General features: G+C 31.5%; 3 protein-coding genes across 13 annotated transcripts; 2 read left to right on the top strand and 1 right to left on the bottom strand.

The window, feature by feature from the left end:
• Positions 1–3,000: 3,000 nt before the first annotated feature.
• LOC137828932 (NDR1/HIN1-like protein 26) lies at positions 3,001–4,199 on the top strand. Its single transcript, XM_068635698.1, has one exon. It carries the CDS (start codon positions 3,320–3,322, stop codon positions 4,001–4,003), a length of 684 nt encoding a protein of 227 aa, XP_068491799.1. The 5' UTR covers positions 3,001–3,319; the 3' UTR covers positions 4,004–4,199.
• Positions 4,200–7,055: 2,856 nt separating this feature from the next.
• LOC137828449 (uncharacterized) lies at positions 7,056–10,999 on the bottom strand. Of its 10 annotated transcripts, none has more exons than XR_011083885.1 (8): positions 10,699–10,991; positions 10,391–10,589; positions 10,186–10,316; positions 9,927–9,989; positions 9,365–9,535; positions 9,218–9,282; positions 8,104–8,255; positions 7,056–7,247 (listed from the first exon to the last, which is right to left on the bottom strand). XR_011083885.1 is itself a non-coding variant. In XM_068635035.1 (6 exons), exons 2-6 carry the CDS (start codon positions 10,453–10,455, stop codon positions 7,218–7,220), a joined length of 384 nt encoding a protein of 127 aa, XP_068491136.1. In that variant the 5' UTR covers positions 10,456–10,589; positions 10,699–10,991; the 3' UTR covers positions 7,056–7,217. The 10 variants fall into 10 exon arrangements, 2 of the variants coding, with proteins under 2 accessions (XP_068491136.1, XP_068491138.1); XR_011083884.1 differs by having other exon boundaries at positions 10,186–10,282; XR_011083886.1 differs by lacking the exon at positions 10,186–10,316 and having other exon boundaries at positions 10,699–10,999.
• Positions 11,000–17,356: 6,357 nt separating this feature from the next.
• LOC137828881 (cysteine-rich receptor-like protein kinase 10) lies at positions 17,357–22,171 on the top strand. Of its 2 annotated transcripts, XM_068635624.1 has the most exons (8): positions 17,520–17,909; positions 17,998–18,364; positions 18,982–19,122; positions 19,220–19,341; positions 19,414–19,624; positions 21,112–21,349; positions 21,454–21,604; positions 21,697–22,171. In XM_068635624.1, exons 1-8 carry the CDS (start codon positions 17,844–17,846, stop codon positions 22,006–22,008), a joined length of 1,608 nt encoding a protein of 535 aa, XP_068491725.1. In that variant the 5' UTR covers positions 17,520–17,843; the 3' UTR covers positions 22,009–22,171. The 2 variants fall into 2 exon arrangements, with proteins under 2 accessions (XP_068491724.1, XP_068491725.1); XM_068635623.1 differs by having other exon boundaries at positions 17,357–18,364.
• The last annotated feature ends 2,309 nt before the right edge of the window (positions 22,172–24,480 follow it).

Raw genomic sequence — 24,480 nt, 5'->3', positions numbered from 1 at the left:
CATAATAATAAGATAAAATATAATCAATATTTTGTAGTAACTAAATAAAAGATATTTAAGAAATATGGGGTTATTCCATTAACACACAAATGTGAGGTTGTTCCAATACATCCAATAATTCCATTAACACACAAATGTGAGGTTGTTCCAATACATCCAATAATCTCAATAATCTCACATCGCTTAATAGTACAGGCCAAAGACAATTTAAATATAATTTCCTTCATTAACACACAAATGTGGGATTCTTCTAATACATTTAATAGTCCAAAATCAAGTAGGAGTAGAGATCAAAGAAAATTTATGAGCAGGTAGCAAGTAGTAGGTAGCAGGTTGCATATAGCAGGTTGAAGGTTGCAGGTAGCAGGTAGCAAGGAGCAGGTTGTAGGTAACATGTAGCAGGTAGCATATAACAAGTTGCAGGTTGAAACTTGCATATTGAAGATTGCAAGTTGCAAGTAGCAGGTTGCTGGTAACGGGTTGTAGGTTACAGGTAACAGTAGGTTGCAGGTTGTAGGTTGTAGGTTGCATGTAGCAGGTTGCACGTAGGAGGTAGCAGGTAGCATGTTGCATTTAACAGGTAGAAGGTAACAAGTTGATGGTTGAAGGTTATATGTTGAAGGTTGTAGGTAGTAGGTAGCAGGTAGCATGTAGTAGGTTGCAGATAGGAGGTAGCAGGTACCTCGTTGCAGGTTGCGGGTTGTAGGGAGCAGGTAGCAGGTTGCAGGTTATAGGTAGCAGGTTGCATGTTACAGGTTACAGGTAGCAGGTTGCATGTGTTAGATAATAGGTTGAAGGTAGCTCATAATACATAGCAAGTTGAAGGTAGTAGGTAGCAAGTTGCAGGTTGCAACTAGCAGGTTACAAGTTGCAGGTTGTAGGTAGCAGGTTGCAGGGAGCAGGTTGTAAGTAGCAGGTAGCAGGTTACAAGTTGCAGGTAACAGGTTGTAGGTAACAGGTAACAAGTTCTAGGTAGCAGGTTATAGGTTGCATGTAGTAGGTAGTAGGTAGTAGGTTACAGGTAGCAGGTAACATGTAGCAGGTTGCAGGTAGCAGGTTACAAGTAGCAGGTAGAAGGTTGCAAGTTGCAGGTAGCAAGTAGCAGGTTGCAGGTTGCAGGTTACAAGTAGTAGGTAGCAGGTTATAAGTTTCAGGTAACAGGTTGCAGGTAGCAGGTTAGAGGTAGCAGGTTGTAGGTAGTAGGTAACACATTGCAGGTAACAAGTTACGAGTAGCAGGTAGCAGGTTACATGTTACAGGTAGCAGGTAGCAGGTTGCAGTTAGCAGGTAGCAGGTTGCAGGTAGCAGGTAGTAAGTAGCAGGTTGCTGGTAGTAGGTTGCAGGTAGCAAGTTGCAGGTAGCATGTTGCAAGTAATAGGTAGCAGGTTGAAGGTAACAGGTAGTAGGTTGTAGCTAGCAGGTAGCAGGTAACAGGTTAGAGATAACAAGTAGCAGGTAGCATGTAGCAGGTAACAGACTGTTGATAGTAGGTTACAGGTAGCAAGTTGCAGGTAGCACGTTACAGGTAATAGGTAGCAGGTTGCAGGTAACAGGTAGCAGGTTGTAGGTTAGCAGGTTGCAGGTAGGAGGTAGCAGGTTGCAGGTTACAAGTAGCAGGTAGCAGGTTACAGGTTGCAGGTAGCAAGTTGCAGGTTGCAGGTTGCAGGTTGCAGGTAGCAGGTAGCAGGTTGCAGGTTACATGTAGCAGGTTAGAGGTAGCAGGCTGCATGTAGGAGGTAGCAAGTTGCATGTAGCAGGTTACAAGTAGTAGGCAGCAGGTTACAAGTTACAAGTAGCAGGTAGCAGGTTGCAGGTAGCAGGTTGTTGGTAGTAGGTTGCAGGTAGCATGTTGCAGGTAATAGGTAGCAGGTTGAAGGTAACAAGTAGTAGGTTGTAGGTAGCATGTAACATGTTAGAGGTAACATGTAGTAGGTTACAAGTTGCAGGTAGCAGGTAGCAGTTAGCAGGTTGCTGGTAGTAGGTTGTACGTAGCAAGTTGCAGGTAGCAGGTTGTAGGTAATAGGTAGCAGGTTACAGGTAATAGGTAGCAGGTTGCAGTAACAGGTAGCAGGTTGTAGGTTAGCAGGTTGCAGGTAGCAGGTTACAAGTAGTAAGTAGCAGGTTATAGGTTGCAGGTTGCAGGTAGTAGGTTACAGGTAGCAGGTAACAGGTTGCAGGTAGCAGATTGCAGGTAACAGGTAGCACGTAGCAAGTTGCAGGTAGCAGGTTACAAGTTTCAGGTAGCAGGTTACAAGTTTCAGGTAGCAGGTTAGAGGTAGCAGGTTAGAGGTAGCAGGTTAGAGGTAGCAGGTAGCAGGTTGCTGGTAGCAGGTTGGTGGTAGTAGATTACAGGTAACAAGTTGCAGATAATAGGTAGCAGGTTGCAGGTGATTTGATTATTTAAATAGTACGTAATTAACTTTTTGAAAAAAAATTATAAAATATTTATGGTGAAATAAATTTAAATTTAATTATGTGTCATAAGTATATTTTGTCTGATAATTTAAAAATAAATTTTACTTTTTAATTTAGTAAAGTTTATTTATTCATTTTAAAATAATATTAAAAAAATTATATAAATTAAATGAAAATTGAGCAGTTTTTTACTAAAATAATGATATATTTATTAACTAAAAAATCTGATATCTATCTATATATATATATATATTATTTATTCACATATTTTATTTAATTTTAAAATTTAAAAAAATAAATGTTTTAATTATATACTAAGTTTTAATATAATTATACACATTATATATTATGAAATAAAAAATGCGTTATATTCATATTAGTATATAAGGTAAGGTCCCCATCCCTTGATCTCCATGCGTAAAATTCGTATATATACCTCAGGCAACATCATACGAAACCTTTATACCTTATCAAATCCGAATTATCCATCATTCTTGAATTTTGTCCTTTTCCCTATGTATAACATGCATAGCCTTTGCACCATGATTCAAGGGACGCAAGTTCATATGAAAGTGACGAGAATTTTTCATTTAATGTAAAAGAAACCAAGTTCATCATGTCCTAATGAAGTAGTTGTTCTAATTCTTTAAGCTAAACGCTAAGCTAACAAGTGTAAGATGCAATTCCCCAAACGTGCTGCGAAAGGCAAAAGCTACAACAAAAAAATTGTTTCCTTTTCTTACCTAGGAGGAGATGCAACCGATGAGACAAAGTTCTTATTCTTTTCCTCCGCCATGAACCAAACTCAAAATCCGTTTCTTACCTTGACTACAAAACCACAAACTCCAAGGCATCATCACCATTCATTCATTCATCAATCATCTCCAGCATTGCACAAACCAAAATGCGCAACAACGACCACATACCCGTTCACCACGTCCACGGTCCGACCCCGAAACCCTTGAAACTGAACCGGCACCGCTCCGTCCGCTACTATGTCCACCGGGTCCACGAAAGCCTCACAACGCGAGTCTCCAAGATGATCTGCGCCACCTTCTTGGGCCTCCTTTTAATTGTGGGCCTCATCACCTTCATCCTCTGGCTCAGTCTCCGGCCCCACAGGCCCAGGTTTCACATCCACGAGTTCAACATGCCGGGCCTGACCCAAAATTCCGGGTTCATAAACGCCGTCATAGCCTTCAAGGTAAGCGCGCGAAATTCCAACCAGAACATCGGGGTTACCTATGAGTCCATGGAGGGAGCGGTTTTCTACCGGGACCAGAAAATAGGCTACATGCCGTTACTCTTTCCGTTTTACCAAGAACCCAAGAACACCACAGAGGTGAACGGCGAACTTAGCGGCGCCTCATTGACTGTTAGTAGTGAGCGGTGGTCGGAGTTCCAGAGCGATAGGGGTGACGGTAGCGTGGTGTTCCGCTTGGAATTGACGTCTGTTATCCGATTCAAGATTTCGTCGTGGGAGAGCAAACGCCACACGATGCACGTCAACTGTAATGCTGGAGTGGGACCTGATGGTTCCCTCTTGACCAATTTCAAGGACAAGAGGTGCCCTCTTTATTTCTCTTAGCTTAATTAAGAAAACGAAAACTGCTCTAATTAATTCATTAACTTATTCTTTTTTTTCCCTCTCTTTTTATTATCTCAATTTTTATTTTTAAAAGGATTCATTGTTGCTTCATATTTGTGTAATTTTCATAATTTTCTCATATTTATGTTAGAATTTGTTAAGATGCTGAAAAAATAACCTATATTACTTTTTCTCATTCTACCTCCATGAGTACTCGACTTTAAAAAACTAATGTTAAAGTTCATTTGTTCACATGTTATCAATGGTATTGGAAGCAAAAATAAGGTATAGTAAGAAATAATTTTATACTTTGAGATAAATAATAAAAAATTGTACATATTTTTTAATTTACTTTTTGGTTAAACCTGAAATTCCAACTCTCTTTTTCAGAATTGTTTTCATAGAAAAAATAAGCATTATTTATGCTTGATTATATCACAATAGTATGAGTTTATTTATTCACGAAAGTATATGATTCTATCTAGTACTTATATAAGCTCAATTCCCAATATATAGGACTTTGATTTTGAGTTTAGTCCTACACAAAAAAACATTTTGCTTTCAAAATACATAATGTGACCTAATAATTAGAAATTATAACGAGGAAGGAAAAAAAACTGTTTTTTTATAAAAGCTTTCACTTAATACTAGACTTTGTAGTTTATACTTTCTACTTTAATGGAATCTTCAAATTAAATCTATAAAAGACAGCTAATATTTTCACACCCACCAAACAAAAACGATCAATTAGTCGGTATAAAGATTAATTTAAAATATAAATTAATTAATAATTAAAATTTTATTAATTAATTTTAGAAATAATTTAAAAATTAATTTAAATTTTTTGATTAATAGTATAAATTATTTTAAATACTAATAATTTTTAGTTTATAAAAACATATTTAACTTAATTAATACATATTGATAATTAATTATTTTCTATTTTAAAAATTATTTATTATTTAATAATTTTCTATTCTTATTCTTAAATCATTGTGTCTTTTCTCTTAGTAATTTTTTTTATATTATTTTTAAGTATGATATTTTATTAGTTCGAAATCATTCTTTCTTATTAAAAGTTTCATGATATTAATAATTAGTTAATTTTTTTTCTTAACTTATTATTATATTTGTAAGAAAAATTATTAAGAAAACTTTAAATCTTACTTAATCTTATAAAATCAACAAATATCATAATCTCTAATTAAATATTTAATAAAACTTAAATAAAAAATATAAAGTAACACTTCCAATGTAATAACTCTCACACTAAGGTTAAAACATTGCTGTTAAAAGGGGGTTTAAGTGATTATTGTCTGATAATTTTGACGAAGACTTAAATCTAGATTAGTTATTTAAGAATAGTTTAATTGTGATTTATAAACTCTATCTTTTTAGTCCATTAAAATATCAAGAGAAAACCATATCACTATGTTTAATGTTAAAATTAGTTGGTTTGATAATGTTCAGCAACAATTCTTTTGTTTTCAACTTGTGATATATCTTAAAGTAAATGTCCAAAATGGTAAAGATATTCGGATTCATGCAAATAATAACTAATTTTAACAAAACTAACCGATTTCTAAAAAAATAATACAAATACAATTATCATAGATATCCACATAGTAGTTTATTAAAATAGATAATAAACCTAGAAAGTTTAAAAATTGGGATAATTGGGATAATTTTAATGAAATTGGGATAATTTTTAAAAATTATTAAAATAGATAAATTTTTAAAAATTACAAAAATAAGTGAATCGTTGAGAAAGATAAGTTAAACCTAGAAAGTTTAAAAAATAGTATTTGGAATTACGTTTTCTTAATCAAGGATTTGAATATCTTTTCAAAATAGAATACAGATTTTTTTTCATTTTTTATTAAAATTATTTCTTATATTATATACACCATCGCTAAGATTAAAATAATATATAAAATAATTTTTAAAAATATTTTATTAGTAATATAATAAATATAACTCATTTTTTTAATTTAATAAATTAATATAATAAAAAGAAAAAGAAAAAATAACCCTTCGAATTCATGGGTTTCAAACTAATTTCACTGGAAAATTTCTTTCCTCTGGACTAAGTTTGATTGAATGTGATGTTTTCTGCTTTAAAATAAAGAAGAAATCACACTTATATTTTGAGTTATTTTTAGGTGATATTCACACAAATGTTCAGTTTCTAAATAAAAACTCACGTGCTTTCAATAAAAGAGTAATATTTGATTTTATTTAATTGTAGTAAATTAAATTATTTAATTATAATAAAGTTTCATTAGTTATAGTAATTAATTTAACTGTTCAATTATAATTTATCTTAATTTAAATTTTGATATAATATTGATGAAATACACTATTTCAAGAAAGTATTGCTTTATTAGAACATCGTGATTCCCCTGTTCAAAGATTTTGTTAGAAAACCTAGTGAGAAAATATTACACAAAGGAAAGAAGAGTGTGAAACTTTAATGTTTCTAATTATTGAAGCTATTTTCTTCAGAAGAAAAAGTCCACTCTTGTATACTAATTTTTTCAAAAAAGAGTTATTTTTAACTATGACTTTCTAAATATGTATGATAAATTTTGTAAAGTCTTGCACCTATATATGACATAAATTTGACTTGGATGATTAAATTGATTGAGAGAAGGACTCTTAAAGGAAAATGTAGAGAGAACTTTGCGGAAGGTGATGGAAGAAGACACTCTTTAGACACCTAATTTATTATTTGCACTACAACAATTATTACTTTAGGCAACAGCATAAAATTGTGGTCTAAAGCATAAAAACCGTGGCCTAAAGTTTAGGCAACGATTTTTTAGCCGTGATCTAGGTGAGCGTGGCCGTTTGTAATAGGCCACGATTTTTATAAAGACAACAATTTTAAAACCGTTGCCTAAAATATTTATAACAGCCACAATTTTAAAAGCTTTGCTTAAAGTATTGACAAAAACAACAATACATTTTTTAATTTTAGATAAATTACTCATACAAAAATTCAAGATGAAAAGAATTAAGTATTAAAGGATAATGTGTATTGAAATAGAAGTAACCCAACAAGAAATCTCATATATTTTAATACATGTGTTCAAATTACATAATCAAAAAATTTGTCTTAAAGTATAACGATAACAATCAAGTCTTCAAAATTAAAACTACAAACTCAGTAAAAAAACATAATGTATTATTTCTTTACTACATATCAATAAGTTCATTCTTCATAGTCTTCATTGCCTTCAAACTGCAAAAAAATACATAAATATATACTAATTAAATCTAATTCAAATAAAATAAATATAGAAACTACCAAAATATAATTGTATAAAAATAATCAGTAACATGTCTTAAACTTTGATGTAACACTTTAAATAAATATAACACTACCAAAATATTTAATTCTTTGGACCATAAAAATCTCAAGGAAATAAATTATTAAAAATGCTAATTTTATACTTGGAGTTTATATGGTAATAAAAATATGAGTATTTTAATTATTTTTTAATAGGTAGGTACATGAGTATCATGCTATCTATACTTACTCCATTAATATTCAATATATATATAAAATTTTATTTATAACTTAAATATGCAACAAATAATAAAATAATTTTTTTTGTTAATTTTAGTTTTAATAATAAAATGGTTAATAGTTTTTATTTAGAATTTTTTAAAATCCAAATTATCAGAATAAATTTTTTTCACAAAATAAAATATTATTAATTGAAGAAGGGATTATTACTACCTTAGAAGTTTTAATTAATAATGACTTGGGAAATCTATTTAAACAAATGAAAATAGTAATTAACAACATAATCTAATATTATTGATTATTGCTTGAAGAAATGTTGTTAAACAAGATCCAAAACAATTTTAGTACAATTCACCAACCAAATGTTTGTCTCCTGCATAGTCACACTCATTTGCTAACTTGAGTCAAGCAAGCATTAACTTTACTGGTTCAGTAGTATTAGCCTTTGAAGTACATATCTTTGTTATTAAATTTCTCAAAACTCTTAACAAATTAATTGAACTATAGGCATGAAAGGGCATGCATGGTTCAACGATATATAGATTTTATTGGGAAATATTATTGATACCTTCCAAACTAGGCGATACTCAGATATGATATAGTTCACGTATTGGAAGAGAAAACTGGCGAGATCTTGCTGCAGGTAATAATTGTTCACAAAATCATTGCCTCCAAGAGTGATAAGTACTAGTGCTTGGTTTACATGCTTCCAAGCACCCTCTGCACCAATATACGCACTTAAATAGTCAACTAATTACTTATTAGAATTTAAATCTTGAAGACTTTCATTGAATTTAGCATAAGGTAAAAATAGATATATGATATCTCAAATAGTAAAATGAAGTGACATACTTTTCAAGAAGTTGAGCTTTCATTGGTTAAAATGATACTTTATAGCATAGTGCAAACAAATATTTAATCTCATACATGGAACCTAGTCCCCCGTAGCATTTAATCTTCAGTGTGAATGTGTAATTGTGTATAAAATATCATCTATGCAAGGACATACTATAGTTTCATTTTAAGTTAAAATAACCACCCAGACAAACTAATAAACCCAACAGTCACAGACTCTTGTGAATAATTCAAGTATGTGTGATACCAAAAAAAAATCTAACAGGAAAATTCAAGAAATCAAACAAATATCTTCAACTCAATACCAGGTCTTTGTGTCAAATATAATACAACTACTTGTTAATTGCTCCTCGCTCATAACAACCTTGTTTTACTACACACATAAGTTGTTTTACTAGTTTCTTACTTTTGAAGTTCTTAAGATTTTTTTTTTACAAGTTCCTCAACCTGTCCATCATCATCTAACCAACAAAAAACCAATTCAAACATCCCTACAGCAGCAAAAACACATTGCTCCCTGCACACAACTTCATTTCTAAACTAGTGGATCATAAGTTCATGATTACTTGGCATTTATAGACACCAGAGCTAGACACCTTCAGCACCTAAGGACCCTACAAAAACTAACATTTTGTTGCATAATTATGCAGAAAACATGTTCTGTAGCACCAAAAACAGAGGATATAAATAGAGCAACATATTGGCAAAAAACTAGTAGCAGCATATTGGCAAAAAAACTAGTAGCAGCACCTATAACATAGAAAGATCAGAAAAATGGCAACCCAGTTATGAATTTTCAAACAAAGGAATTTAGGAATTTTACTTGCCTTGAGCAGATATGGAATATCTTCTCTTGAAGTCACAAGCCCAATGAGTGTCGCTCCCAATGTACCTAGAATAGCTGAAGTAATAATCTACAATAATGATGAAATTGAATATATAAAAATTTATAAACTAAAATTATGGAGAAATACTTGTTGAAAAGTCATCTTAATTGCAGTCATCTCTAGCTTGATTTAGTTGTTGCCCCTTTGGGTTTGTCTTAATTGCAACCTTAAATTTACTACAGATGTTGCTTAAGTAGAACCATAAATCTTGAACAATTATAATCTTGTAAATCAGTTAGACATCCATTGTTAGATCATCTGCATTTGCAAATTGCAGCACATCAAGTCAGTAACATTCAAAATAACACTTTAATTATTTTCCACAACATAAATCCGGCTTTCATTTGCAACTTTAGGTTAGAAAAATAAAAATGAATTCAAAACAGACTAAAACTACTATTGTGCAGGTAATCATCTCTTTTATTGGGATTTAAGGGTATTATTCTTAGCTTTCAATACAGACATCGTATATTATTGAGTGATGATGAATGAAACGATTATGCATCTACAACACTTTTATTGAATCTTTTTTCACTTGCACTTGCCATTTCATATTTCATACTGGGTGAAACAATCCGTATAAATCATCCATAGTAGTAATTAAACAAGTATATCAATAAACACGAGCTTTAGGAGGGAATGATTCCACCTGTTCAACGTGTTCATGTGCACTGGTTTGTAATCTAACCAGATCTTATCATTCTCCCAATATCTGCAAATCAATGCACAAGTATTTTTATCATCAAAAGTGTTGCGGTAAATCAAGCAAACCAAATTCATTTTTGTTTTAGTTGACCAACAAGCCCTGCACTGTATAATTCTGCCTTGACAAAGCAAGAAGCCTAATGGATCACTAACCAGAATATATATACCATGCCCACGGATATAACAACAATTGAAATACGTACCAGATACTATCATTAAAAATATTATTCCATTGGCACCACTGGTTTATTGATTGTTTGACTACTAATACAAGAGAATGAAGACGCAAGCTCTGATGCACTTACGAATAAACAGGATTGTATCAGGATTCCCACTAGAAATGAAGAGAACTAACTCAATCCAAATATATACTGATGTAAATAGCAAATTAATTGAAACATGACTTACCCCAAAGTGTGTTTCATCCAGTTTTCATGAATGTTGAGAAGTAGGATAACATGGTCTAATAACATTTTTTGAATTTTCTATTGAGCACCAGCAGCAACACCGAGCACCAACAGCGGCGCGTTAAACATCAAAGGTGAATATGAAGTTTTCGTCGGTGTTGTGAGGCTAGAGACTTCCAGACACTCAAAACCCTAAAAATCTTCGAAATCCCAAACAAATAATAAAACAAAATTCATCCAAACAAGTCTAAGAAAAAAAACCCTAAATTATATAGTTGAAAGAGCGAGACATATGACAGACAGACTTACCAAAGCTCGGTGTTAAGTGAGGAGGAACATCAGACAGGAATGGCGACAAAAATGCAAGACAGTGAGGAGAGATTGTGAGGAAGAACGCGAATGAGGAACGTAAGACATTGACGAAGAAAGCAAGCAGGAAGACCGCATGAGAGAGGAAGAACACGAAGAACACGAAGAACACGAAGAACTCGAGGGAGACGGGAAAACAGGGTATTGGGTGTTGAGTGCATTCGTTTTTTTGGGTAAAGAGGGAAGAAAAAAAAGCTTTTTCCCGCAAAATTATATTTCATTTCAATTTTTTCGTAGAACCAAAAGGCTACGGGTAGATAAGTGTGGTTTAAAGGGGCAACGGGTTAAAAACCGTAGCTTCTTATAAGTTTTAGGCCACATTTATAAAACTGTGGCATTTAGTAGGTTTAGGCAACACTTTTATACCTATGGTTTATTTTAGCGTGGTCTAAACTAAAAAATGTTGTAGTGTTGTTTGCATATCTAGACATCACATGATATCTATATGTGTGTTTATTTATTTATTTTTTATCAACAATAATAAATAAATAAATAAAATAATTTCAGAGATAATTTAACTCATATCCATAACAAGACATTATAGCATATCTCTCCAACACACCCACTCCCAAACGAAGAAAAGAGCCACCATCAAACATAAACAAACCAAAAAACCACCAAAGCCACAAAAGGAGTAAACATGATAACCCAACAAATAAACAAACTAAAAACCTATACGTAAAAACCAACTAGAGAAAACAATAATCGAACATCTTATAGCAAATTGAGACAAGACATATGCGCGTTTCTGATTAATGTTATTATTTAATGTAATTAATTTTTAATTTTAACAATTCAAAAAATTATTAAAATTAAAAATTATAAAATTAAACTGTTTATTACATTAATTTAAACATCGTTATGCATTTATTATTATAAAAATTAATTGTATTTTATAATTATATATATATATATATATTCACGAATAAATTAATATTATACAAAGATGCTTATGTCATTTAGATAAAGAACAATTATGATAAATTCATTTTTCTGATATTTTTTATATAAATAAATAGACAAATGAGATAATTTTTTATATCATTATACTAATTAATACTTACTAAGACTATTATATCACATGTGTCTTCAAACTTATTTTTTTCGAGTAAGTAGTCCTCTCTAGAATTTGCAAAAATTAAGTCCTTTAAGGAGTTTATATATAAATATAATGTGGAGGAGAATCATATAAATAAGTGGTAAGATCATATGTAAATTGAGTGCTTCTTGTATAATTAGACTACTTAAATAAAGAAATATATGTCTTTTCAAAATTAATACCAGGTATTTGATTAGTTCCTGTATGAAACGATCTCACCATTCTTATTTAGTTTTTGAAAGAGAAAACATTTGTAGCAATTGATTTTACATCATAAGTTTCCACACTACAAGTCTAATAAGATTTTGTTTTATAAAGCTCATATTGAATTTAATAGTAGTGCTAGACGTGATTAACGTTCTGCCCTGGATTTTATTTTGAAGTTCAGTTTGATTATAATTTTGTTCTTAAAAATATTTCAATAAAATAAAAAAAAAATATAAATTATTATTGATTTCAATATAAAATATTTGATAATACTAATTTAAAAAACTAATTTGTTGGGAAAATTAAAAAATTTAAAGAGAAAAATTATTTTGATTCAATCATAAATTAATTAAATAAAAGTGGGAGTCTAAAAGAAGATCATTATGTCCCCACAATCCAAGTATGTGAAGATTGTGGGTTAGTAAGATTCGGCTTCCTTAGATACGGGCCCCTTTTCTGTCAGAATATTAAGGGTTGGGTTGGTTGAAATGTGTGCCGCAATATCATCAATGGATTTTTGAAAATGAAATGACAAAAATAGAAATTTAGGTTAGGAATGAAGTAAAGCGAAATACATTTTTAAATATTTATAACTAAAATTATATTTTAACATAGAAATGTTAATTTCACAATTATATATTTAAATATACTAATTTATAATTGTGATATCTCACAATATAATTTTACAATTATTTCTGTACCGTCCATGTTCTGTATGACATTTGGACGAGAAGTTAATTCTGTCATAAAATTGGTCAAAATTTGTCCTTTGATAAGCGCTCGAGTTTTATATAGTAAATCAAATTCCGAAAACTCTATGGACCCTTTCACCATTCTTCCGGTTGTGTCGGGCTTCCTCAACACCTATTTTATCGGCATGTGAACTATTACTTCATATCCATGGAAGTAGTGCCACAATCTTTTGGTCGTGATCACCAAAGTTAAGACTGCATTTTCTAATTTCTGATAATGAATTTCCACTCCTGTAATACTTCACTCACAATATATATATATATATATATATATATATGATGTTTTGTGTACTTATTTCTTTTTGGATGAGTACTGAACTTAATGCCTAATTGATTACCGTGAAATACAATTGTAATGATTTTCCTAGAACCAGCTTGCTGAAAACTAACTGGAGGATGAGAGAAGTATTTCTTTAGTTCAACAAAATCCTGTTCACATTGTCTCGTCCATGGAAATCTTTCATTTTTATTGAAATATTGAAAATGTGGAAAACGTGATAACGTCATCATTCATCCGTCAACTCTTACCTCTTCTTTACATTGGTTGGAATTCTCATATATTGATAATGGTCAAACATTTGTTGAAATTTGCCTCTATTCCTTGTTTGGTGAGGAAAAAACTGAGAAATTAGTCTGCCTATGTTGCTCTTGCATTTTTTAGTCCAGACAGCATTGCTTATAACAATAATTAGTTATTTTTTACATGAAAGAGGTTTTATCATCGTCCTTTATATGAATAAGTATCTAATTTCAATAATATTTTATATTAAAATATAGGTACTTATGAGGATTTATTACTAATTTACATATAAAATAATTCCTAAATCCTAAACCCTAAACCGGGTTTAGGGTTTAGATTTCTAAGGAAGATTGGAGATTTGGATTAAAGATGAATGATTTGAGCTAAAAAGATAAAGATAGAAGGTCCAGAATGGAAAAAGATGCAAAGAAAGATTGAGCTTTTTTTATGTTTTATCATTTAGCCGACACAATAAACAACCTAACCCTAGAAAACTAGGATAAATAGAGGGTTAGAGGCTCAACCTTAGTGTAACCCAATTGGGAGAATGAAATGTGCTAGAAGTATGCGTGGTTAATTCTACCCTTTGGGATTGAGAGTAATCTGCTCAAACTCTTATGTATTGAGGTGATATTTTATATATTAATATTAAGTTCTTGATTGATTATTGGTATTGTTGTTTTACTTCTAATTTTCTAATTTTCCGTGACAAATTGAGAATCGATATAAATGATTTTTATACGGGTATCAATTTCAATCAAAGAACTTAATATTGACATGCTAATCAAAATACTTGAGAGTGAGAGAGATGAAACTAATCCTTATTTTTTCCAATTGAAACAACTAATTCTTTGTATATTTTCTTATTGATCAGTGCCAACACAATTAATTCAAAACTCTACTCTTTTAATTGTTCTGTTTTTATATTTAGCAATCATTGTACTCGATAATTCACTATTCCTTGTGGGATCGATATCCGTCCTTAGGGACAATTATTACTTTTGACAAACGCGGTGCACTTGCCGTAAAAAGTCATCAAATACATATCCGATTAAATCCGGAATAAGTATCCATAAAGCTAAGGATTTTATAATCCGAAGCATTATCTACCAAAGTATCAATATTTGGTAACAATCCTTTGGGCATGCATGATTTAAGTTAGTAAAGTCCACAACCTCCACCTGTTGAAGATGATCTGTCACTCAAGTCATTAAGAACATAAAATATAGTGTATAATGTATAAAGAATATATTGAGTATGAAAAAGTTGAGAGTAGTCCCTAAGAGTCTATTTATAGGCTTTCGTTGATGTTCCTGCTAGGGAGATGAGACCTATAGAACTATTGAAGTCTTCGTCTTTCTCCTTCGGAAGGGTAGGTTGTTGGGTGCTTGACTGGGGTCCTTCTCGTCTTTGTGCTTCTCCTTCATCTCTCGATCTCGGGTGAACACCGAATGGGGGGGGGATTATGTATGGAAGACACTCTCGACTCTCGTGACTATTTCCCTCATCTCGGCCAAGTTTCCGTGGTCTCAACCAAGTTTCCATGGTCCCTCCCGGATTTTTCTGGTCTCGGTCAGATAGACCAGGTTTCAGGTAGGCAGGCGGTCTCGCCCATACCAATAGAGTTGATTTGATTATTTTTTATTACTTTTAAGAGGAAATAAATAGAATTAATAACAATATCTTATAATAAAAATCAATTATAAAAAATGATCTTCATTGTGTAATATTTTGTTAAAATTTGATTGGGTAATAAGGTGAAGATAAATACAAAAGATAATTGAATGAGGATTTCCAATATATTGCTTAATAAATAATTACATTGAATACATAATATATCATAATAAAAGTCATTTATCAAATAATAATATTGATTATGTGATAGTATACTGATTATGATAGAATTTAGTTGGTTAAATTAAGGTAATGATGTGTGATAATAATAATAATAATATTAACTATTTTTAGATCCACAAGTAAAAAAAACCTCTTTAATAACATAGAGAACAGATAAAATTGAATATTTTAAGCTTAGTTTTTCAATATCTTTCTCTGTAACAATTACAATGTACTATTAATTTTTTTTCAAATTAATCAAAATATTAGCGTAATGGATTTTTAAGAGGACACTATTTATAAAATATGATTCCTTGAAGAATTATTTATTATTATTTTTATATGGAAGGATCTTATCGTCTAGAGGATGACATCGAATGGACCCAAGTTGGTTTATCACCTCAAGAGCTCTTAATCTGTTTATTTGTGATCTTCTCACAGACCAATATATTTTATGTGTAGCAGAGTAGTGGACGACATCATTATATCTAACCAGGATTGGGACAAGATGAGTGATGGCATCAATGGTATTTGTTATATGATATTATTTTGGACCGAAAATTCAGTTAAAATAGCTTTGATGATAAAAGTAATGGAAACCCACCTCAAGTAGATGCAGAACCTATATAGCATAGGAATGAACATGCTTGAATTAAAAATGCAGGTGATTGATTGTGCATTTTTTCAGAATTGTGAAACAATGGTAGGGTCACAAAATCATGATCGGCCATGAATGAAGTGTTGGGTCCACACCGAAGAAGATGCAATGCAACACAAACCTCATCACATATTAATGTCACGACAAAACTCAAAACCCAACTCAATGTCAGAAGAGCAGTGGGAATTGAATTGAATATTTTTGGTTGTTGAAGTTGAAGTTGAAGCTGAACGAAATGGAGCATTGTTTTTGGAGAATAGGGTGGCTTACCAAATGCAGGCATGTGTATGTATAAAGTACGTCTACCTTTTACGTTTTCGATTTACCGTAATCTTCTATATATAAACAGTCATGGTATCACATGTGATACACAAGCATTTTTCGGTCAATTTCTAACATATTATTGCATTTATGATTGGTACTTTCTGTTAATGAAGACATTTACAAAATTAATCTGTCTAACTACGTCTGAAAACGCCTTTACAAACATCAATTGGCTCATTGATTGTAATGGATAACAGCTATATTCCCGTCAAAACTACTGTATGAGATGAATTTGACAATGGAAGTATGAACATAATTCTTCTTTCACCCACTTTCTCTTAATATTTGAGTGTTGAAGTTCTCATAAATAGTCATCACAATCATTCGCATCCAGGTTTCTGAATAACAATTAAGGACTTCATTGATATCTAGTTTTTGTTATTGAATGATCATTTGTTGCCACCCAATTACTAGTAATAGTAAACATTATAAACATTACTTTATTGTACTAGGATGTAAAATTGTAAAATAAAATAATTGTTTTATTGATTGATTATTATTGTCAATGTGTAGCCCGTCATTCTAAATAAAAGTTTGTATTGAATTTATGAAGAAGTTGTAGATAACACTGCTTTCGAGTGATCCTAACTATTCACTTAAAGAGAATCAATCAGGTTGTCTCCATAATTGTTGTGCGCGAAGTGGGTCGTTACCTTTTATAATTACTACAATAAAATATTGTCACCAGGGATTTTGAAGGTGGAGTTCAATATAAAATGATTGGGTGGAAATGACATGAGTGAAAAAGACAAAAAAATGAGTTTGGGATTTAATGAAATGGAGGGAAATATATAAGTACTAGTGGGTTGGCTATTATCATCCTTGTAAATTTTACAAAAGTGGAGCAATTTGTCCCAAAAGATGGAGTTGATTTTAAAAAAATTTACAAAAAACTATCATCTTAACTATATTTTTAAATAAAACGATATATAATTATAGTATACCCTTGTAACTCTCTAACTTTAAAGATTATAAAGAAAGCTGGTAATAATAACTTCACAACATATTTTTTTCCACTTCCATCTAACAATTAAATATATTATTATTTTATTTCAAAATTTTATTTATATTTTTTTATTAGTTAATTATAATATTTTATTATTAAATAGAGTTGTAAGGTGGAAATGAAAGAAAAACAAGATTTAAAAGAAAGAGAGAGTGTGAAAAAAACTTTATTCAAAGAAAAACAAAAACAAGAATGTGAAAGAAAGAAAAAAAAAAGTGTGAAGAAAATTTCCTTCAAAGAAAAATAAGAATGTGAAAGAAACTTTATCCGAAAACACTTGATTGAAAGAAATTTTATTCAAATGCATTTGTCATCTCATATATTGCCACTCTCTGTTATATTATCCGAGTTCCTTGTTCATCTTACGAAAAATACATGGCTTCATTTAACTTCTTCATTTTGCACCTAACCTTCTTTTCCCTCTTTCTTCATTGCTCCCCTTCTCCCATCACCCAAGGTGCTTTGGACGGAGCTTCAAAAGCTTACTATAACTGCACAAGGAACAGCACTTTTGCTTCCTATAGCGTGGCTTACCGTTCTAACGTCAAAACACTCCTAGATTGGCTCTCCTCCAATGTCACTAACAATGCCAGATTCTACAACACCACAGTAGCTAGCAGACACGCAGCAGACACTGCCTATGGTAGCTTCCTTTGTACAATAAACCCTGAAATCTGCCAACGATGCGTGAAAGAAGCTGCCAAACTTTTATCATCGCTTTGCACCATTGCCAAAGAGGCTATCATATGGTACGAAGTGTGCTATGTGCGCTACTCTGATCGTCGTTTCTTCTCCACTGTGGAGGTGAGTCCTAAACTCTCCTTTATGAATGATCAGGACTACGTGGGTGACGTTGGACGCTTCAACAATATTGTCTGGGATATGCTGAACGATTTGAGAAGTGAGGCAGCAAGTGCTTCTAATAAAAGCGCTGATAAGTCTGTGAACATCACGGATAACCAAAAGTCGTATGGCCATGCTTGGTGCCTACCATACCTCACCAAAGAGAACTGCAGCTGGTGTCTTAGCGAGGCCATAGCAGACATTCCAACCGGTTGCTGCAGAGGAAAATCTGGGGGACACGTAATATTTCCCAGTTGTGGTGTTAGATACGAATTATATCCATTCCGTATGGCACATGTAAATAGTGGTTGGGTGTCTCCGCCACCACTTCCCGATAGTCCTCCCCCTTTTGCTTCATCAGGTTAGGTAGCTATGATTATCTCAGGTTTTTTATTCTCTTAAAAAATCCTTGGAAATCCATTTGCTCATCTATTCCCAGAGAAATAGAGAAAATTCTGAAGGTGTTAAGTAGTATGATGTGACTGGTATCGCAGGTGTTTAGAACGAACTGGGTGTCTCAGATCATTCTATTATCACAATTTTGTAACTATTTCATACACTAGACATGAGCTATAAGTCAGTGAATTAGGCAACACAGTAGGGTCAGATCGTAAGATTTTATCGATCATAACACAATTCCCACTCGTCATATGTTACTATCAACCAATGACTATTACGTGGCAAAGTTATATCTACAACACCTTCAGAACATATACCGACAGGTCAAGTTGAGAAAGCATCAGTTGTCTGATAACTAAGGGTCTTGGAAATAGAGATTCATTCTAAACACTCTCTCTTAGCCATTCATTTTGCATTTTATTGCCAACCAAGCTCTTTTCTTCCTCTTCATCATTCAAGAGCAATTGCTAAAAGATAAAACTCCCATCAGTCATGAGAATTATATTATTTTAGTTGCGTGATAAATAATACTTGCTGCAAAGTAGAAATGACATAAGGTATATATCGATATTCTTGCAGGGAAAAGAAAACAGAAGACACTAACAATAATTGTGACTGTTGTTCCAATTGTTGTTTCACTGGTGCTTTTATCCTTGGGCTGCAGTTGTTTTCTACGTAGGAAAGAAACAAAGAATCAGCATGACATTCTCAAAGAAAGCTGTAATGCAGAAAAAAATACACTTGTTTTTTTTTTTTTCAGAACCTCAAGAAGCACTTCTTTTAGCTTAAAAACTCAATTGAAATTTCTTTTCTGTAGTTGGGAATGACAGTACCACTTTGGAGTCCTTGAGATTTGAATTAGCGAAAATTGAAGCTGCAACAAATAGATTTGCTAAAGAAAACATGATAGGCAAAGGCGGATTTGGAGAAGTCTATAGGGTAAATATTTAGTTCCAGATTAAAAGGTAATAGTTGTATACTTATTTCCCATATTAACTGTATGTTTTTCAGGGTATTCTTTCTGATGGACAAGAAATAGCTGTGAAGAGGCTTACAGGAAGCTCTCGGCAAGGTGCAGTAGAGTTTAAAAATGAGGTTCAAGTTATAGCCAAGCTTCAACATAGAAATTTAGTGAGATTACTAGGATTTTGCTTAGAAGATGATGAAAAGATACTCATTTACGAGTACGTGAAAAACAAGAGTCTTGATTATTTTTTATCAGGTATGATATTCTAAACTATATTAGACATCAAACAAAAGATGTCTTGTAAGATGCATGACTTTTAAAATTTACTCTGATTCAAACTTGTTAGAAATTGAGACTTTCTATATACTTTAATGTGCATATGTTTTGCTTTGTTTATCGTGATTAGGTAAAAAGTTATGTTAGTTCTTATTTTGTGGAGAATTTTATATCTCTTTTATATATTTACCAAAGAGACAATCTTTGCTTTTGTAACACAACGTACTATACTTAGAAAATTGAAGTTTGTTGTTTTTCTCCTTTCTTCCGTTGTTCAACTTCACAAAACCCATCTTCCCTATTTTATCTGTTATCTAATTTCATAACATGGTATCCAAAGTCATAAACAAACCAGAAATTTATACAATAAGAATGGATGACATCTAGCAATAGTTCTGTAGTTCCAGCTCCAATTTCTGTAGGAGAAAATTATGATTTGTGGGATGGGAAAATGAGGACTCATTTGAGATCTCAAACTCTTTGGCAAGTGGTGGAAAATGGGAGTAATCCAACCCCTTTACCAAACAACCCAGCAGTGGCTCAATTAAGATTCCATACTGAAGAAATGGCAAAGGAAGGCAGAGCACTGGCCATTATACATGTAACAGTACACAATGATGTTTTTATCAAGATATTGAATCTTAAGACAACAAAAGAGGCTTGGGACAAGCTTAAGGAGGAATTTCAAGGCAGTGAAAGAACAAGGAGGATGAAGGTGTTGAATCTGATAAGAGAATTTGAAGTAATCAAAATGAAGGAGTTTGAAATAGTGAAGGAGTATTCTGATAGACTTTTTAAAGTGGTTACTAAAATCAGATTGTTAGGTGAAGAGCTTAAAGATCAAAGAGTTGTGGAGAATTTTTTTTTCTTAGACTTAATTGAGCCACTAAGCAAAGAAGATCACTAAGAATGGAAGAAAATGTTGAAGGTGCTTTTGTGGCTAACACCAAAAGCAAACCTCAAGGTAGAAGTAGCTATGAAAAAAAAAAACGTTTTGGAGGGAAGAGAGGCAAAGGAAAATCATACAAAATCAACTTGGAGCATTATAGTCCAGATAATTAGATTGCACATCTTGACCAAAGCAGTTTCCAAGAATTGTTAAGATCAAAGTTTGGAGCATTTAACAAAAATCTCACGAAATAGTGTTATAAATTGAGACTTTTCTAGATACTTTAAGTCACATATAATATTTTCTATTTTGTTATGTTTTATTAGGTTGAAACTAGTGTTAGTACTTATTTTATGGGAGAGTTGCTTTTGTGGAATAATTAGGTAAAAAACTATGTTAGTCCTGTGGTGATTTTTATATCTAACTAAATAGATAAACTTTGTTTTTGTAACACAACCTACTCCATTTAGAAAATTGGAATTGTTGTTTCTATCCTTTCTTTTGTTGTGTTACTATTTTCTGATTTCATAACAAAACTGAATAAATGATCATTCTAAAATGTTTGACTTATTTCTAGATATCAAGAAGCGAGCACTATTATCTTGGTCTGAACGACAGAAGATTATAAGAGGAATTGCACGAGGCATTTTATATCTACACGAAGATTCTTGTCTAAAAATAATACATCGTGATCTTAAACCTAGTAATGTTTTATTAGATAGTAATATGAATCCAAAGATTTCAGATTTTGGTATGGCTAGAATTGTTGCTGGAGATGAAATTGAAGAAAGTACCGGCAGAATTGTAGGAACATAGTAAGATATCATTCTTATTTCATTCACTTTATCATATCATGTTTTAACTAACAATTATTGTCATTCTTTCTCACTTAAATTTTTTGGTAATGTTTTATATACAGTGGTTATATGCCTCCTGAGTATGCAATGCATGGACAATTTTCAGTGAAATCTGATGTATTTAGTTTTGGAGTTATGGTTCTAGAGATTATTAGTGGAATAAGAAAATGTTGTTCATCTGAATCAGAGGTTATTGATGACATCCGAAAACATGTAAGTAGAAAATTTATTCCATTTCTAGTTTGTAAATAGAGAAATATGAGGTTGAGAGTTTGATCTGATTCATTGTCGCATGGAAATTGTAGGCTTGGACAAAGTGGACAAAGGAAACACCACTAGAACTATTGGATCCTCATGTAGGAGGACCTTATTCTTGCGAAGAAGTCATCAAATATATCCACATTGGTTTGTTGTGTGTTCAGGAAGATCCAAACGACAGACCTACAATGGCAACAATTGTTTTTTACCTCAACAACCATTCAATCAATTTGCCTTCCCCGAATGAACCAGGCTATTTTAAGAGTAATAGAAAAGACAACATGGCTACCAATGAGGAATTGGATAATATCATTGATTCCATCAATGAAATTTCTCTAACTAAATTCTTTCCTCGATAATACTATGGTCATAGTCCTTGGTGTCTTATTTGTTTCTGATGTAACATAGAATTTAACCATGGGCATTGAATTGTAACAAATGCATAAGAACATTTACATCTTATAATAATAGACAAATTAAAAAAAATGGGCCAATAAAACTTGAATTTTGGCAACTATACATTACCGACTTGTTAAAAATTCATCATAAAATTCAAATTTTTAATTTGGGCAACTATATTAATGAGTTCTTCTCATATTTATCATAAAATTCATAATTTTGTAAATTTATAAAAAAAATAGAATTTGAATTTGGGCAACTATATTATTGAGTTCTTTATAAACTTTTCACAAATTTTTTAATTTTTTAAATAGATAGTATAATGGTTCACTTGATCATTGTTGCAACTCTTGCAACTCTATACACTATATCATATTGACTAAAATCATGTTGTGGGTTATTTGAGAGTAAATAGGAGGATAAAATGTCTTGAGAGATAATTACATGACAAAAATCAAGTTTCAATCAAGATGATAATGAATGATAATGGTTTCACACTATTCTCTATTAATGAAATTTGGTTGAGTAATTTTCATCCAAATAGTTGGTTAATTTCTTATGGATGAGAGTTTCATTTAGTCCTGCTCTACATAACTCACAACATATATGAGTGAAGTGTAAGATAGGACGAACCTTCCTAACCCGCGTATCTTAAAAAACTTGAAATTAATTTACACCCTTGTAATTTCTTCTTGAAGTCTCATATTTTCAAAAGTTCTACAATGTAGTATATAAATTTGTACTCTGGATTGTACACTCTGAAACACAAATTTTAACTTTCAGATTTTATAATCCGAGAAGTCTCTGAATTTCACATTTTGAAAAAATGTTCAATGAAAGATGTCAAAGGGTAATTTGTGTATTTTTTTTTAAAGTATGAGATGCAAGAAGAAAGACATGGAGGTGCATGAAGAAACTCTCATCAATTCTTAATTCATAACACCTTGATGAAATTCGATAATAGTTATTAAATATTAAATATTGTTTTTTTTTGTCTTTCTAAAATACATATATCATGTGTCTATATGTATTACCTTTTAATAAATATTTTATTAATAAGATTAAAATTCAATTTTCATTGAAAATCATAATTATAATAAATATTTTTTATCCATATCTTATTACGCATGTGTCATGAGAATAATAATGTAAGACAATTTACTTAATTCATCTTAATAAGACAAAAAATCAATTTAATAAACAAAAAGTAAATTTATTCAAAATTCATATTTGAAAAATTATTTTTCATTAATCTAAAAAACATTAATTTTTTATGCGGGTGTGTCAACCCTTAAGCTGGGCGGGCCAATAAAATCAATCCACATTTCTTATGTGAGGCGGGCCAAATGCGGAGCAAGCCAATGTAGGATGAGTGAGCCCACATTGTCATCCTCATGTATAATGAACTTTAATTGGTACTCTAAAAGAAAATCATTAGATAGAAAGAGACAAAAAATAATTAGTTATTATATTGACTAAATTGAATACTATTTTATAGACTACACAAATGGTTGGTATCTAAAATAATTTATATTATTAATAAATAGTTTTTAAATTGATATCTAATTAACTACCAACTATACAACTTTTAAAAATTGTAGTTAAAAGTTTGGTAACTAATTAAATATCAATTTAAAAATTATTTATTAATAATAAAAACTACTTTAGATACTAATGATTTGTTTAGTTTATAGAATAATATATAATTTAATTAATATATAAAATGTTTAAAATAAACTCTTAGGAGAATATTTTATGAAAACCATGACATAGAACGAGTCTTGAGAAATAGTGATTAATTGGTTTTGACTAAACAAAGTTTTAGATTAATTCCTCAAGTCCCAGCCCATGTGGCTCAGCCAAGAGAATTAATAATTAACAGAATGAATAATCCATTATGCATTAAGACAGAGATAACAATTCTATCTATTTGAAGTTGTTTTTCTTTTCTCTTTTTATGCCATTTTTTAAGAGACCTACCTGCACTGTATTTGGCAGTGATTTGTAGCAGTGTAAAGTTCCCTCTTCCTAAAATGAAATATATTCAGCGGAATCTGGGTGAAAGATTTTGACTAATCTAAGTTAGACAGCGTGAGATTAAAATACGTTGAGTCGCGCATGTGATTAATTTTATTTATTCCTAACTTTTGTTTTCCCCATAAAATAGCATGAAAATTTGTTTTCATTGTGCTGTGCTAGCCAGCTATACATAGCAAATTCAACAAGCATCAGAAGCAACAATGTGAACAAAAAATTAAATGCTGGGGAGCACTGCACCTCAACCCTCATGCTCCAAAGTACACCTTCCAGGAAGATGAAGATATTTTATTCTTTTTTGACTCAACGATTCGTTGACTTGTGTCGTCTAGCTACTTTCCTCTGCTGGTTAATGAAGATGTTCAAGTGTTTAAGTACAGTTCATGGGTATTGCG

Source organism: Phaseolus vulgaris, chromosome 7 (assembly GCF_000499845.2).
Source record: "Phaseolus vulgaris cultivar G19833 chromosome 7, P. vulgaris v2.0, whole genome shotgun sequence".
Lineage (NCBI taxonomy): Eukaryota > Viridiplantae > Streptophyta > Magnoliopsida > Fabales > Fabaceae > Phaseolus > Phaseolus vulgaris.
This window is presented reverse-complemented; position numbering and strand designations above follow the sequence as displayed.